Here is a 13,748-nt window from a genome sequence, read left to right as displayed (position 1 = left end):
CAGCTGACGCCCCCCCATGGCTCGGTGTGAAAAGGCTCTTAATACAGGAAATAAATAAGTAGCAAGCAACAAGATATTAAATATCCAGATGCTTATAAATCTGAAAAACATGCACCCTGACGTCTCATTGGCGCCCAGAAACGCACACCCTTGTCTATTTCATTACATCGGCATTAAAAGATTAATATAATAATTAAAAAAGGCAGCAGTACAGTTTCAAATTCCTTAGTCTGGTTTCTTTTAAAGTGACAGCCAATCACCAGTGAGCTCCCCTCTCCCCCCCACCTACCCCCCCCTTCTCCCCCCTTCCTTCCCAGGTATCAGTATTTCACCCTGTGCAGAGAAGAGGACAGGACTGTGTGATGGGGGGAGAGAGGAGACAGACGTGGGCAACGCTCAAGACAGAGAGACAGAAAACATTTTCCTGCAGCCGGGGGGCATCATGATTCACGGCAAGCAGAGCACCCTCTGGACACAGGTAAGTGAGGACACTCGGGTAGGGTTATATTGTACAGGTAAGGGTAATTCAGTGTTTATGTGCCATCATACAGTGCTGCCAGAAAACTACTGAGCAAGTGTAAAACTGAAATCCAGTTTGCTCTTGCACAATAAAGCCAAGCTCTGATGAAGGGGGGATTTGTGCATGACCCCCGAAACTCATGGGCTGGTAACAAAAAATCATATCTGGACCAATCATTGCAGCTTTGTGCTGTAATCCTTCCTCTCTGTAAAAATTTCATTAGGGTGTGCGCCCCAGAGCACAAACACACATGCGTGTTTATCAGCAGAGCAGTGGACGATCTCAGTAGAGCAGAGATTGGTGCCAGTAGAGCAGAGATTGGTGTCCGTAGAGCAGAGATTGGTGTCCGTAGAGCAGATATTGGTGCCAGTAGAGCAGAGATTGTTGCCAGTAGAGCAGAGATTGGTGCCAGTAGAGCAGAGATTGGTGTCCGTAGAGCAGAGATTGGTGTCCGTAGAGCAGAGATTGGTGCCAGTAGAGCAGAGATTGTTGCCAGTAGAGCAGAGATTGGTGCCAGTAGAGCAGAGATTGGTGCCAGTAGAGCAGAGATTGGTGTCCGTAGAGCAGAGATTGGTGTCCGTAGAGCAGATATTGGTGCCAGTAGAGCAGAGATTGTTGCCAGTAGAGCAGAGATTGGTGCCAGTAGAGCAGAGATTGGTGTCCGTAGAGCAGAGATTGGTGTCCGTAGAGCAGATATTGGTGCCAGTAGAGCAGAGATTGTTGCCAGTAGAGCAGAGATTGGTGTCCGTAGAGCAGAGCTTGGTGCCAGTAGAGCAGAGATTGGTGCCAGTAGAGCAGAGATTGGTGTCCGTAGAGCAGAGATTGGTGCCAGTAGAGCAGAGATTGGGGTCAGTAGGGTAGTGGATGATGTCAGTAGTTGTTGTTATATTTATTATTTTTTTTATTATTTTTTTTACAATTTTTTTTTTTTTTGTAGGAGCTTTGTTGGGGGGCATTGGTGAAATATCAAGGGTCTAAACATAATTTCCCTGGTTCCTTTCTCTGCAGCCTCAGCTGCACTGGACAGTGAACGAATGGGAAGTGCTCTTTGCTGAGCGTCTTCCTGTTCATTCACAAACTGAAGCATAGTAAACATTGTTTATTATGCTTCAGTTAAAAATAAACACCTGAGTGATCGGTACAGATCACTCATTGTGTTCATTCATTCATCCATCCTGAAACATCTCCGCAGCAGCCAGTGGTCGAGGGAAGCTGGCAGCACTGCAGGAGAGAGACAGGGGATGTCAGGAAGCCAGGGAATTGGCACCACACAGGGTGATTAGGGTGTACCCAGGCACACTCAGCAAACCCTGTGCTCACGCCTATGGTTAGAAAATCCCACATGTACACCCAACAAACACAAAGCTATAGAACTCATTCACACGAGTAGAAAACAACACTGCATTTGGATGCGTACAGCAGATAGTTTAGTACGCATCAAAACGCAGCACTATCGTAATCAATGACCCCCAACACACAGCTGTGTTTACATACAAAAATGTGCCCTGCCTTTAGCTTGCACAATAAAAATTGGCAAACAGCTGCAGATTTTTACACACGAGTACTTTAGGTGGGTAATTTACACAGGATCGGGATATGCAATTAGCAGATCTCCAGCTGTTGCAGAACTACAAGTCCCATGAGGCATAGCAAGACTGATAGCCACAAGCATGACACCCAGAGGCAGAGCATGATGGGATTTGTAGTTTTGTAACAGCTGGAGGTCCGCTAATGCATATCCCCAGCAAGAACCTTTCTTTAATAATGGCTCATTCACACGGGTATATGTGTATTTTCTGCATGAAAGAAAAGTCCTCCCTGACAAAGCTAGAAGATCCTGCGTAAAATACAAACCTAAAGAATTCATGTGTATGTGCGTAAAATCTGCAGATCTACGCAGGTAAAATCCGGAGCTGTGTCCTACTTTTTTTCAGCACGGATAATTGCAGGATACATTTTCGTATGGAGATGCAGCTGTGTGTATGGGCTCATTGATAGTGCTGCGTTCGGATGCGTACAAATCTGTCTGCGGTACGCATCTAAACGCAGCATTTTTTTCTGTCCATGTGAATGAGCCCTAATGTGGAAAATATGCGTATACCTGTGTGAGTGAGCCCATACAATGATATAGGAACTCGTAGCACTAAATGTTCGCAACATTGTATTTCCCGTCTTTACCATAGCATGGAAAGACATCCTTCCCCCTTCTCCTCCATTATTTTTTTGTAAATATAAATATATATGCAAAATCATGGGAAAATCACACTGCGGTCAAAACGTTCCTATTTTGAACTTGATTCTTCCACGGTCAGGAGAGGGAGGTTAGGGGAGGTTGAAGCTCTCCTTACCGCAGCACTTTCTAAACTCTTGTAAAAGCCTATAAGTACATGGATGCATAAAAGTTTATTTACTAAAGGCAAATCCACTTTGCACTACAAGTGCACTTGGAAGTAAAGTCGCTGTAAATCCTAGGGGGACATGCGAGGAAAATTAAAAACAGCATTTTTGCTTGTACATGATTGGATGATAAAATCAGCAGAGCTTCCCCTCATTTCAGATCTTCCTCTCAGATTTACAGCGACTGCACTTCCAAGTGCATGTTCAAGTTTTTGCCTATAGTAAATCAACCCCACAGGCTTTTATGGAGTTGAGCTTAGGAGCTTTGGTAAAAGAAATGGCAAAAGCTACTAAACTCAAGCTTAGAAGCTGTAGTGTACATGAGGTCTTAGATGGAGGGTAGATGATTTACCACCCACACTTATTCACACCAAGCAGTATTTCCCAAGAACAAGGCAATTTTTCCTAAGATTTTTAATTTCACCCAACACGTTGCAGCATTTTTTCACTGTGCATTTCACATCTCTATGCGCCTCAGCACATAAAATGACATAGCCGCAGGGGAGTTGCTAGGTCTGAAAAAGATCTGGGGCTAGAGCCCATAGCAGCGCTCACCAACGTTTTTGCAGGCAATGGTTGGTGTTGGCGCTTCAATCATCCTGGCACCATGGTTAATATGATGTCAGGGTGATTGAAGCGCATTGTTTCTATTGTTACATTCTATTTATATAATGAAGTGGTTCTACTCGCCATAATGCATAATCAGTGGGAGCCCTGGGCATGTCATTTGCCACATCTCCTGCCACCAGATGCAGAGTGCCACTTCCCACCATCGCCTGTCACCAAATGCAGCATGTCACATGCCACCATCGCCTGTCACCAGATGCAGGTTGTTACTTGCCACCGTTACCTGCCACTAGATGTGGATTGTCACTTGCCACTGTCACCTGCCACCATTTGCAGATTGTCACTTGCCACGTCACCTGCCACCTGATGTGGATGGTCAGTTGCCACGTCACCTGCCACCAGATGTGGGTTGTCACTTGCCACGTCGCCTGGCACCAGAAGTGGATTTTCACTTGCCAAATGCTGGATCGTCACTTACCATGCCAGCCAGTGCCACCAAATGGGCATTGTCCCTGCATTGGTGACAGGCTGGCAGCACTGGTCCATTTAATGAGGGCATGGGAGCGGTGATGTGGGGCGGGCAGTGAGAGATGTGATCTCGCTGCTCCCTGCCGCATGTCCAACATTAAAGAGGCCCATGAGGGCTGAAGAGCACTGATGTGTGGTGGACAATGAGAGATGATGTAATCTCTCTGCTCATCGCCGCACCTCGCTCCCACATTGAAGAGGCCCAGCTCGGAGGGCGGAAGAGTGGTGATGTGGAGCCGGCGGAGAGAGATGATGTCATCTCTGCTCGTCCACCCACTCACTTCTCTCCTCTTATCCACCTCTCTCATGCAGCCTGTCCGCTGTAGCCATAGCCTGCTGGCCAGGCAGGGATCCTGCAGAAGGAGACTCAGGGCTATGGGCCCCAGGATTCGGGGCTATAGCCCCAATGGCCACCCCCTAGCAAGGCCACTGGTAGGGGAAGTGTCATGGTCTGGTGCTGCATGAGTGCTGCCGGAAATGGGGAGCTACAGTTCATTGAGGGAACCATGAATGCCAACATATGCTGTGACATACTGAAGCAGAGCATGACCCCCTCCCTTCGGAGACTGGGCCGCAGGGCAGTATTCCAACATGATAACGACCCCAAACACACCTCCAAGATGCCTTGCTAAAGAAGCTGAGGGTAAAGCTGATGGACTGGCCAAGCATGTCTCTATTGAGCATCTGTGGGGCATCCTCAAACGGAAGGTGGAGGAGCGCAAGGTCATCCATCAGCTTCGTGATGTCATCATGGAGTGGAAGAGGACTCCATTGGCAACCTGTGAAGCTCTGGTGAACTCCATGCCCAAGAGGGTTAAGGCAGTGGTGGAAAATAATGGTGGCCACACAATATATTGACACTTTGGGGTCAGTTTGGACATTTTCACTTAGGGGTGTACTCACTTTTGTTGCCAGCGGTTTAGACATTAATGGCTGTGTATTGAGTTATTTTGAGGGGGCAGCAAATTTACACCGTTATACAAGCTGTACATTCACTACTTTACATTGTAGCAAAGTGTAATTTCTTCAGTGTTGTCACATTAAAAGATATAATAAAATATTTACAAAAATGTGAGGGGTGTACTCACTTTTGTGAGATACTGTATATTCACTTTAATAATCGAATCATGAAAAAAGTAAACCTGAATTTACATTTTACCTGACTGGATAATTGAAGCAAATATTTACCTAATTTATTGAGTAAACATTTCTAATTAGTTTAGTAAAATCATACTACATACACAGATTAAATACATATACCAAGGCTGTTTTACCTGCCTAAGGATTTGAATTTCTATCTATCCAGTCCTGAGATTTACATAGCTCTGCCACATAGCACAGCCCTGTCTAGCAGGGCAGGAGACCTGATTTTTCTCTGCTGAAGTTCAGTAACACAAGTCTTGTCACTCCACCAGCCTATGATTTGAGAGTGAATGGAGAAGTGGCAGACTGATGACAAAATCTTTCTGTCACTGCTGCTAATCCCTCCCTCAGTCTGAGCTCTGCTGTGGATTGCATGAGACTGATTCCAGGTCAAATTCAGGTACTCATACTGCTTGCATTGAAAAAAACACATATTAATGATGTATTCATGAACAAAGAGCTGCAATAATCTGTCTTTTATATCTGCCAGGAGTTTAGCTTTAAAACTATTTAGGTTGTCTTGGTAGCCATGTTATGAGCCATTGGTTAAGACCGCTGATTGTCTGTTAAGACTGAATCTCCCCTCTTATGTCCCTCTTCAGGACCTTGTCTCTTGTACCCTTTGGACATGGCAATGAATTTGGAGTCTTCCCTCTTTCTGATCTTTTACCTGCTGGATTTCTTACCCGAGCTGTGTCTATCCAGCGCTCTGTGCCCACACACCGCCTTCTACCATGACTGCTGGATCAGGCGGTTCCCTGGCCTCTTTCTCAGCTTCTCTGTCTCTGAGCAGCGAGGTGCCCGGGTACTTCAGAGACACCCAGAACCCTCTGCCCACCTCTGCAGCCGCAAGTGCTGCGACCAAGGTGAGAAGCCTGCTGTGTTAATAATAAGTGAATTGTGATTGGCTGTTAAGGTTGACCTATCCACTGCTCCAGCTCAAAGGCATTGTAAACATTCCTACCCACACCTTGTGTTTTTCACCTGCATAAGATGTGCATTGATCGTGTAGTTTTATGGTGCCATTTGGTGTAACGCTGCCTATAGTAGAATAAACAATCACATTCCTGTGTCAGCAGTTTCAGTTTGTGTTGAACGCATGCGGCATGGCACTGCACAGGTTAATGCATAACCTCTGTCTCTAATTTGAGACCAGATACTTCCCGTGAAGAAACTACATATCCCACAATCCCTGGGTCTCAGTCTAGCACTGGTGCAGGTTAGTGCTGCACAGAAATTAGATCTGACATAGACACAAGCAGGCACAGAATTCACAGACAGAGAACTCATTTGCAGTTTGGAGCTGATCTGAACGCAACACAGAGTGGATAGTGAGGCATGCATTGAGTGCTGTGTGACCCAAGAAAAGGAAGTTTTCTTGTCCCATTGGTGCATAGGGACAAGCAAGCTGAATCAATGCATGGACATAGGGGGGATTGATCAGCCACGACACTACAAACTGTAGCCACAACATGTGAGCCCATTATTACATAGTAAGGCAAATTAACAACATGGGGAGTTTAACTACATTATCTTTAAAATGCACATGTAAAAAATGGCAGTCATTTTTCATTCATTTCAGTCTCATTTTAATTTTTTTAGGGATCATTCACATGGGAGATCAGACCTGTCCTCTGATCTAAGCCGCTGTCTGCTTCATGTGAATCCACCTCAGAGCTGCATGCAGGCAGCCCATAGAAGTATTTGCACATGCAGCCGTTGCACAGACACAATTGTATGTCAAAATTTGACATTTGGGCAAGAGCTGGTGCACAGATCTGAGCACACACTATGGGCGTTCGGATTCATGCACTTGCTCATGCCTGCATGTCAAATTTTGACATACGTGCAGCTGCTGGATCTGCATCCACTTCTATGGGTTGCCTACATGCACCTCCAAGGTGGGATCACACCCAGCGGACAAATGCCCTGTACACACGGTCGGACATTCCGACCACAAAATCCGTCTGATTTTTTCTGTCTGATTTTGGCCGAAAACTTTTGCTGCATACACGCGGTCGCACAAAGTTGTCAGAAAATCCGATCGTTCGGAACGTGGTGACGTTCGTTGCGTACAACGGGACTATGTAGAGGCCAGTAGCCAAAACCTTTTAGTCTCGTAATTTATTCTGAGCATGCGTGGCACTTTGTCCGTCGGAATTCTCTACAAACGATCAGAAAAAATCAGATCGGATTATGTTGTCGGAAAATCTTATATCCAGCTCTCAAACTTTTTCCGTCTGAATTTCTGATGGAAAAAGTCAGATAGAGCCCACACACGATCGGATTTTCCGACAACATAATCCGATCGGACCGTTTCCGTCTGAATTTCCGACCACGTGTATAGGGAAAAAGGCTCAGATCAGAGGATGGGTCTGATCGACCATCTGAATGAGCCCTTATATTTTTCTACAATGACTGTAAAAAAAGCTATCAAGAAAGTGCCTGAAAGCAGAATTAGGAGGATGGAAACTACTGGCATTGTTTAAAGTGTATTTAAAGCAAAACTGTTTCTTTGTTTTGGATATAGTAAGGAATGGTTAGAACCCCTGTCAGGTTTTTTGTTGTGTCTGGTGACATAAGTAAAGGAAATCTCAACATGGGAGAAATGATAGTTGTCACCAGAAAAGGTGTCCGCAAGTTGAATTTGCCCAGCGGGGGCACAGGCAGCAATAAAACTTGATAGGGGTTCTAATCCCTTATCACTCCATACAAAAAACAAAACAAAAAAAGTTTGCCTTTAGGTACACTACAAAAAAAAAGATGGAAGAACTTATATTGTGTATTTTAGATAGATAGGGTTGCTACCTTTTTTTCACACCAAACCTGAACACTTTAGTGGCGCACAGCAATTTTGTTTTGTAGTTTACACCATGGGATTGTAAAAGACATGGGGCATCTTTGAGTGCCCCAAGGAAAGTAGCAATGCGGGATGCTAAGTGCTGCAGTGAACAGTGGCTAAGGTTAAATTGTGTTAACAGTTTGTCCCCCGGTACAAAATGTCAGGTCAGTCTGTCCTCAATACAATCCTCCCAGGTCAGTCTGTCCCCTGTACAATCCCGCCAGGTCAGTCTGTCCCCAGTACAATCTCCCCAGGTCAGTCTGTCCCCAATACAATCTCCCCAGGTCAGTCTGTCCCCAACACAATCTCCCCAAGTCAGTCTGTCCCCAGTACAATCCCCCCAGGTCAGTCTGTCCCCAGTACAATCCCCCCCAGTTAGGTCTGTCCCCAATACAATCCCCCCAGGTCAGTCTGTCCCCAGTACAATCCCCCCCAGTTAGGTCTGTCCCCAATACAATCCCCCCAGGTCAGTCTGTCTCCAGTAAAATCTCCTCAGGTCAGTCTGTCCCCAGTACAATCCCCCCAGGTCAGTCTGTCCCCAGTACAATCCCCTCCAGGTCAGTCTGTCCCCAATACAATCCCCCCAGGTCACTCTGTCCCAAATATAATCCCCCCAGGTCAGTCTGTCCCCAATACAAACCCCCCAGGTCAGTCTGTCCCCAATACAATCTCCCCAGGTCAGTCTGTCCCCTGTACAATCCCTCAGGGCAGTCTGCCCCCAATACAATCCCCCCAGGTCAGTCTGTCCCAAATATAATCCCCCCCAGGTCAGCCTGTCCCAAATGTAATCCCCGAAGGTCAGCTTGTCCCAAATGTAATCCCCCCAGGTCAGTCTGTCCCAAATACAATCCTCTCCAGGTCAGTCTGTCCCCAGTAAAATCCAACCCCCAGCTCAGTCTGTCTCCAGTATAACACCCTCAGCTCAGTCTTTCCCCAGTACAACCCACCAGGTCAGTCAGACAGACCTGGGGGGGATTGCACTGGGGGACAGAATGATTGGGGGGGGTGCCCTACATACACTACAGCAATGGTGCAGCCTGTAGAGCTGTCCCGCACACATGGTGTCACCTACCAAGCCGCAAAAGCCTTGTATGTGTCAGCCATGCTGTGGCCCCTCCTTCCTGCCTTATTTCTAGTCTGCTCTGTCTTGTCACTCTTCTCCTGGCCTTTTCTGCTTCTGTCCAGCTCTTATTCCGGCATGCTGGCGCAGGGATCAGGATGGCATGGGTCCATGGGACCCCGCTGTCATTGGGGCAGTGCAGAGAGTGGAGGGACAAAAGGACACTCAGGCAGCGAGGAGCTGCCGGCACGATGGATATTGACCTTCCAGGACCTGCCTGCCTTCCTCACTTCCTCCTTCACTTTTCGCCATCATCTTCATTTATTTATTTTTTACCTCAGAACACCTATGCTCTCTATCACTGTTAGGCCCCGTACACACGATCGGACTTTTAGACAACAAAACTGTGGAATTTTGTTCGAAGGATGTTGGCGCCAACTTGTCTTGCATACACACGGTCACACAAATTTTGCCCAACAATTACAAATGTGGGAACGTGGTGATGTACAAGACGTACGACAAGCCGAGAAAAAGGAAGTTCAATGGCCAGCTCCTTCTGCTTGATTCCGAGCATGCGTGAACTTTTGTGCATCGGACTTGTGTACACACGATCATAGATTTGGGAACCTGCTAGCCAACATTTGTTGACGGAAAGTCCGACAACAAATGTTCGATGTAGCATACACGTGGTCGGACTTTCAGCCAACATGCTTACATCCAATATTTGTTGTCAGAAAATCCGATCGTGTTTATGGGGCATAAGTGTAGGTAAAGGCAGTACTATTCTATTTGTTAATACCCAGAAGCTATTATTTATTGAGGGAAAGCACAGGCATGTCCAGTGTATTGTTTAATGTGTCCAGGTTTGAGGTGGACTGAAACCCGGACACATGATTCCAAACCTGGGCTGTCCAGGTGAATCCCGGACATGTGGTAACCCTACCATATGATCTAATATGTTTCTGAATCCTGTATGTCAGCCTGAAAAGTTTTGACACCATTGTTCTGTCTCCACAGAGTCTTGTAATGTCGCTGTCTTCTATACAGAGTTGGGCGCTGGGACCGTCAACTGTCACCTAGTGCACTGCCCGCATCCTGACAGCTGCCTGGTCCAGCTACATGAGCGCGGAATTCTGTTCACTGTCACAGCGGGTAAGCAAAGGGTGTTCTTACCCACAATCCCTCATACATCCCCAGGACTGCACTCCCCTGTTCCCTGTTTAGGTTTGATTCACATCTATGCTTGTTGCTTTTGAGCATTTCTGCAGTGCTTTTTGCTGTGCTTTCCACATTTTACTGTGATTTTATCACCATTTTTTTATGTTTTGTTTTTTTTGTTGGGCAGATTGCAAAACGCAAATTGTGTCAAACTTGCAGTAAAAACGCACTACATGCTTTTCTGCAGCTTCTCCATGAAGTCTATTAAACCAAAAAACGCAAAAAAGCACCCTGACCCTTTCGAAAAATGTAGAGGCACAAAAATACATTGATGTGAACAAGTTTCATAGGAACCCATATTTAAAAAATGTCCTGATTTTCTGCAAAAAAGCGTGAGAAAAACGCATTGGTGTGAATGGAGCCTTACACGGGCATTGTAAGTGTATGTAAACCATAACAATTAGGGATGAGCTTAAAGTTCATCCCCAACACAAGTTCAGACCAAACATTGGCTGTTTGGGCGATTGTCCGAATGCTGAATTCTCTACCCGTTAGGTGGGAACCAAACATCACATATAGAAGCAGCATTTCTACCACTATTATCTATGACAGCGTCCTATCAATGGTTTCTAAGGAGCATCCACCACATCCTTAGCAACCAGTGACATCACCCTGCCCCATTTATTTACTTATCAGGAATCCCAAGCCCTGTAAACAACAGGGTGCGGATTACTCTGATGTCGCTGACCAAACATGACCACATGGCCATATTTGGGCAATGACAGTGACCAAAAATAGTCATGGGCATATTTACTCAATGACATCACCCAGGGGCATCACCCCTCTGTTTACTTTTAGTGGTGGAGCCTGGAAGATGTCAATCGACATGAGCAGTTGTCGAGATCGGTCATATCCATCGGTCGGCAGGATTTTTTTCTTACAGTGGGAGTGTCTTATTTTGATGGACGTGAATCGACATCACCGGTCAACACGATTGATGACTGATATACATCATGGGATAGATAGATAGATAGATAGATAGATAGATAGATAGATAGATAGATAGATAGATAGATAGATAGATAGATAGATAGATAGATAGATAGATAGATAGATAGATAGACTTTATTGTCATTGTATACATACAACAAAATTTGCAATATACTAAATTTGGTCCCCTTAAAATAAAAAAATGCATGGATATAAGTCTTTTTATATAGACTGAGACATGACTGAGATATAAACATATTTCTTTAAGTTCCTAAAATGTGAACATATTTTTAAACACTTTAGCCCACGCTTACTGGCCCTTTAATTTTCCAAGTCTTGGCTTACAGGTGTCGATCCAGACCTGTTGGTGTTTGAAAAATTGGGTCAAGTGGATTTTAACCTGCGGTCGTCTCTGAAATGGAATCCAGTGAACATATCACGGACACAGGACTCCTCCACTCCCACCTCTCCACGGGTCCATCCGACGGAGGAACGCCACACAAACCATGCACCTTCTTTGCCACATATTTTCCCTTCTGATTCGCCTGCTGAGACCTCCCCCCAGGAATCACCTCCTCCACTGCCCTCCCCCGCGGACTCTCCCCTCCGATCCCTCCCCCCAACTCTCACTCCACCCCAGACTCCTGACCTTCTTGTGTCTGGGAGCTCTCAGATCTCCCCATCAGGGGACAGGTCACATGCCGAAGAGGAATTTGGCACCAAAGATTTCCTACCCTCATCTACACCTCTGGGCCAGCCAATGTCAGATGTGGAAAACCCAGCCCACCTGGACAGCAGCAAACAACATCTCAATGAGACCAAGGGCCACATTGGGAGGAACCACAGCTCTGAAACAGAAGGGGAGGATGCTGGAGGCCCTTCAGCTAAGCTCTGGGCTCTTCCAGCCCTTATTGGTTCTACAGTGACTTTATTATGCTGTTGCTCAGGAATACTGGCACTTGGGTGTTGTCGAAGAAGACGCAGAGGGCGGTACAAGCCTGGTAGGGCTTCTAGCACTGCCAGGGGGACTCTAATCAGGTGGACTCTACTTAAGGACAAGGACTGAGCCCATTGCCAAAAAGAAGAGCGCTGGCTCTTGGCTAATGCTCCAGATCTCCCCCTGCTGGAAGAGTCTGCTTCTGTTACTGTAAATTATCAACTGTACTGTACATATTAGGTATTTAATATGGTATTAAACTTAAAACCATAAATATTATATATTGCACTTTACCAATCCTTAAATGTGGTGGCGATCTGGCCAGTAACACACCTCCTGTATTAGAGTGACCCCACTCTGGATGAAGGAGCACGGGGCACCTTTGGACAGCAGCATTGTCAGTCTGGGTGGAGGGATTAGATGCACTAGCAGATTTAGATACACTAACAAATTGAAGCAAAACTCCATCATACACTGCAGTTACAGCAAACAGTTTTCTTCCTTTTGGGATAAAGCTTTTACATAAACAAAAGCTGATCATCGTAAGCACCCCAGTCAGTGGTAAATGGTGGACAGCTTGTTCTTTTGAAAAACAACAGACCTGGATTACCAGGTGAAAATAGACAAAAGAAAGAAAACAAATGCAGCCACCACATTTAAGACATGGTAAGCTTCAATATAACAAAAATACTTGCTTTTGTGTTTAATACTGCTTTAAATAAGCTTGAGCATCCTCAAAACTTATCTGTAGCTGAACTTTAACTCCTTTTTCACTCCAATGAGCTGTGGGGGTCCGGGTCATTCCTGTTCCTCAGCTCACTTAAACAAAGAGACAGGTTGAGAACAAGCTGCTCATTAAAGTAAAAAAAGAGTTCAGAGTTCAGCTAGAGGGGAGTTCAGAGAATGCTCATCCCTATTGTTCATACATTGCTTCGTATTTATTTGTAGATCTCAGATGTGTAGTCAGACCCTCAGTGTTATTTAAAAACCTGTTATAAAAGTCATTTTATGCTACGAAATTCTTCTCTGTGCAGACAGTTCTTACTGTTATCAGTGCCCATCACATGCCTACTGTACTTTGAAAATCAAGACTTTCTGATCTGCAAATTACTTGTTTGTATCACAACCTCTTAATGACACCAGACTGAATTCTGCGTGCTGTATGAAACTCCCAGGGATCAATCGGGAAAAACCTGGCTGGCTGGTTGTACAAAAGTCAGTTGGTAGATCGACTTTTGTGCAACCAGCCTGCCCATACATGGATCCAAATTCGTCTGGTCCCTGCTGAACCGGCTGAAATTCAATCCATATATGGCCGCAGTGGCGTCGCTAAGGGGTGGCTTTTGGAGCTGTAGCCCCGAATCTGGGGCCCATAGCCCCGAGTCTTTGCAGGGCTCCCCAAGGAGAGGGGAGGCTCTCTGGGGACCCTGATGTAACTGGGGGGCTCTCTGGGGACCCTGATGCAGGGCGGAGGCTCTCTGGGGACCCTGATTTAAGGGGGAGGCTCTCTGGGGACCCTGATTTAAAGGGAGGCTCTCTGGGCACCCTAATGTAAGGGGGGCTCTCTGGGGATATACACACACACACACACACACACATTATATAC

The 13,748-nt window shown here is 45.9% G+C and overlaps 1 protein-coding gene across 1 annotated transcript; it reads left to right on the top strand.

Annotated features, from left to right (window-relative positions):
- Nucleotides 1-311: 311 nt before the first annotated feature.
- Nucleotides 312-13,161, top strand: MANSC4 (MANSC domain containing 4). Its single transcript, XM_077468989.1, has 4 exons — nt 312-478; nt 5,758-6,021; nt 10,075-10,209; nt 11,553-13,161. Exons 2-4 carry the CDS (start codon nt 5,784-5,786, stop codon nt 12,269-12,271), a joined length of 1,092 nt encoding a protein of 363 aa, XP_077325115.1. The 5' UTR covers nt 312-478; nt 5,758-5,783; the 3' UTR covers nt 12,272-13,161.
- Nucleotides 13,162-13,748: the final 587 nt, after the last annotated feature.

The sequence above is a fragment of the Lithobates pipiens genome, unplaced genomic scaffold (assembly GCF_037356315.1).
Source record: "Lithobates pipiens isolate NorthernLeopardFrog02 unplaced genomic scaffold, aLitPip1_a1.2 Scaffold_8, whole genome shotgun sequence".
Lineage (NCBI taxonomy): Eukaryota > Metazoa > Chordata > Amphibia > Anura > Ranidae > Lithobates > Lithobates pipiens.
This window is presented reverse-complemented; position numbering and strand designations above follow the sequence as displayed.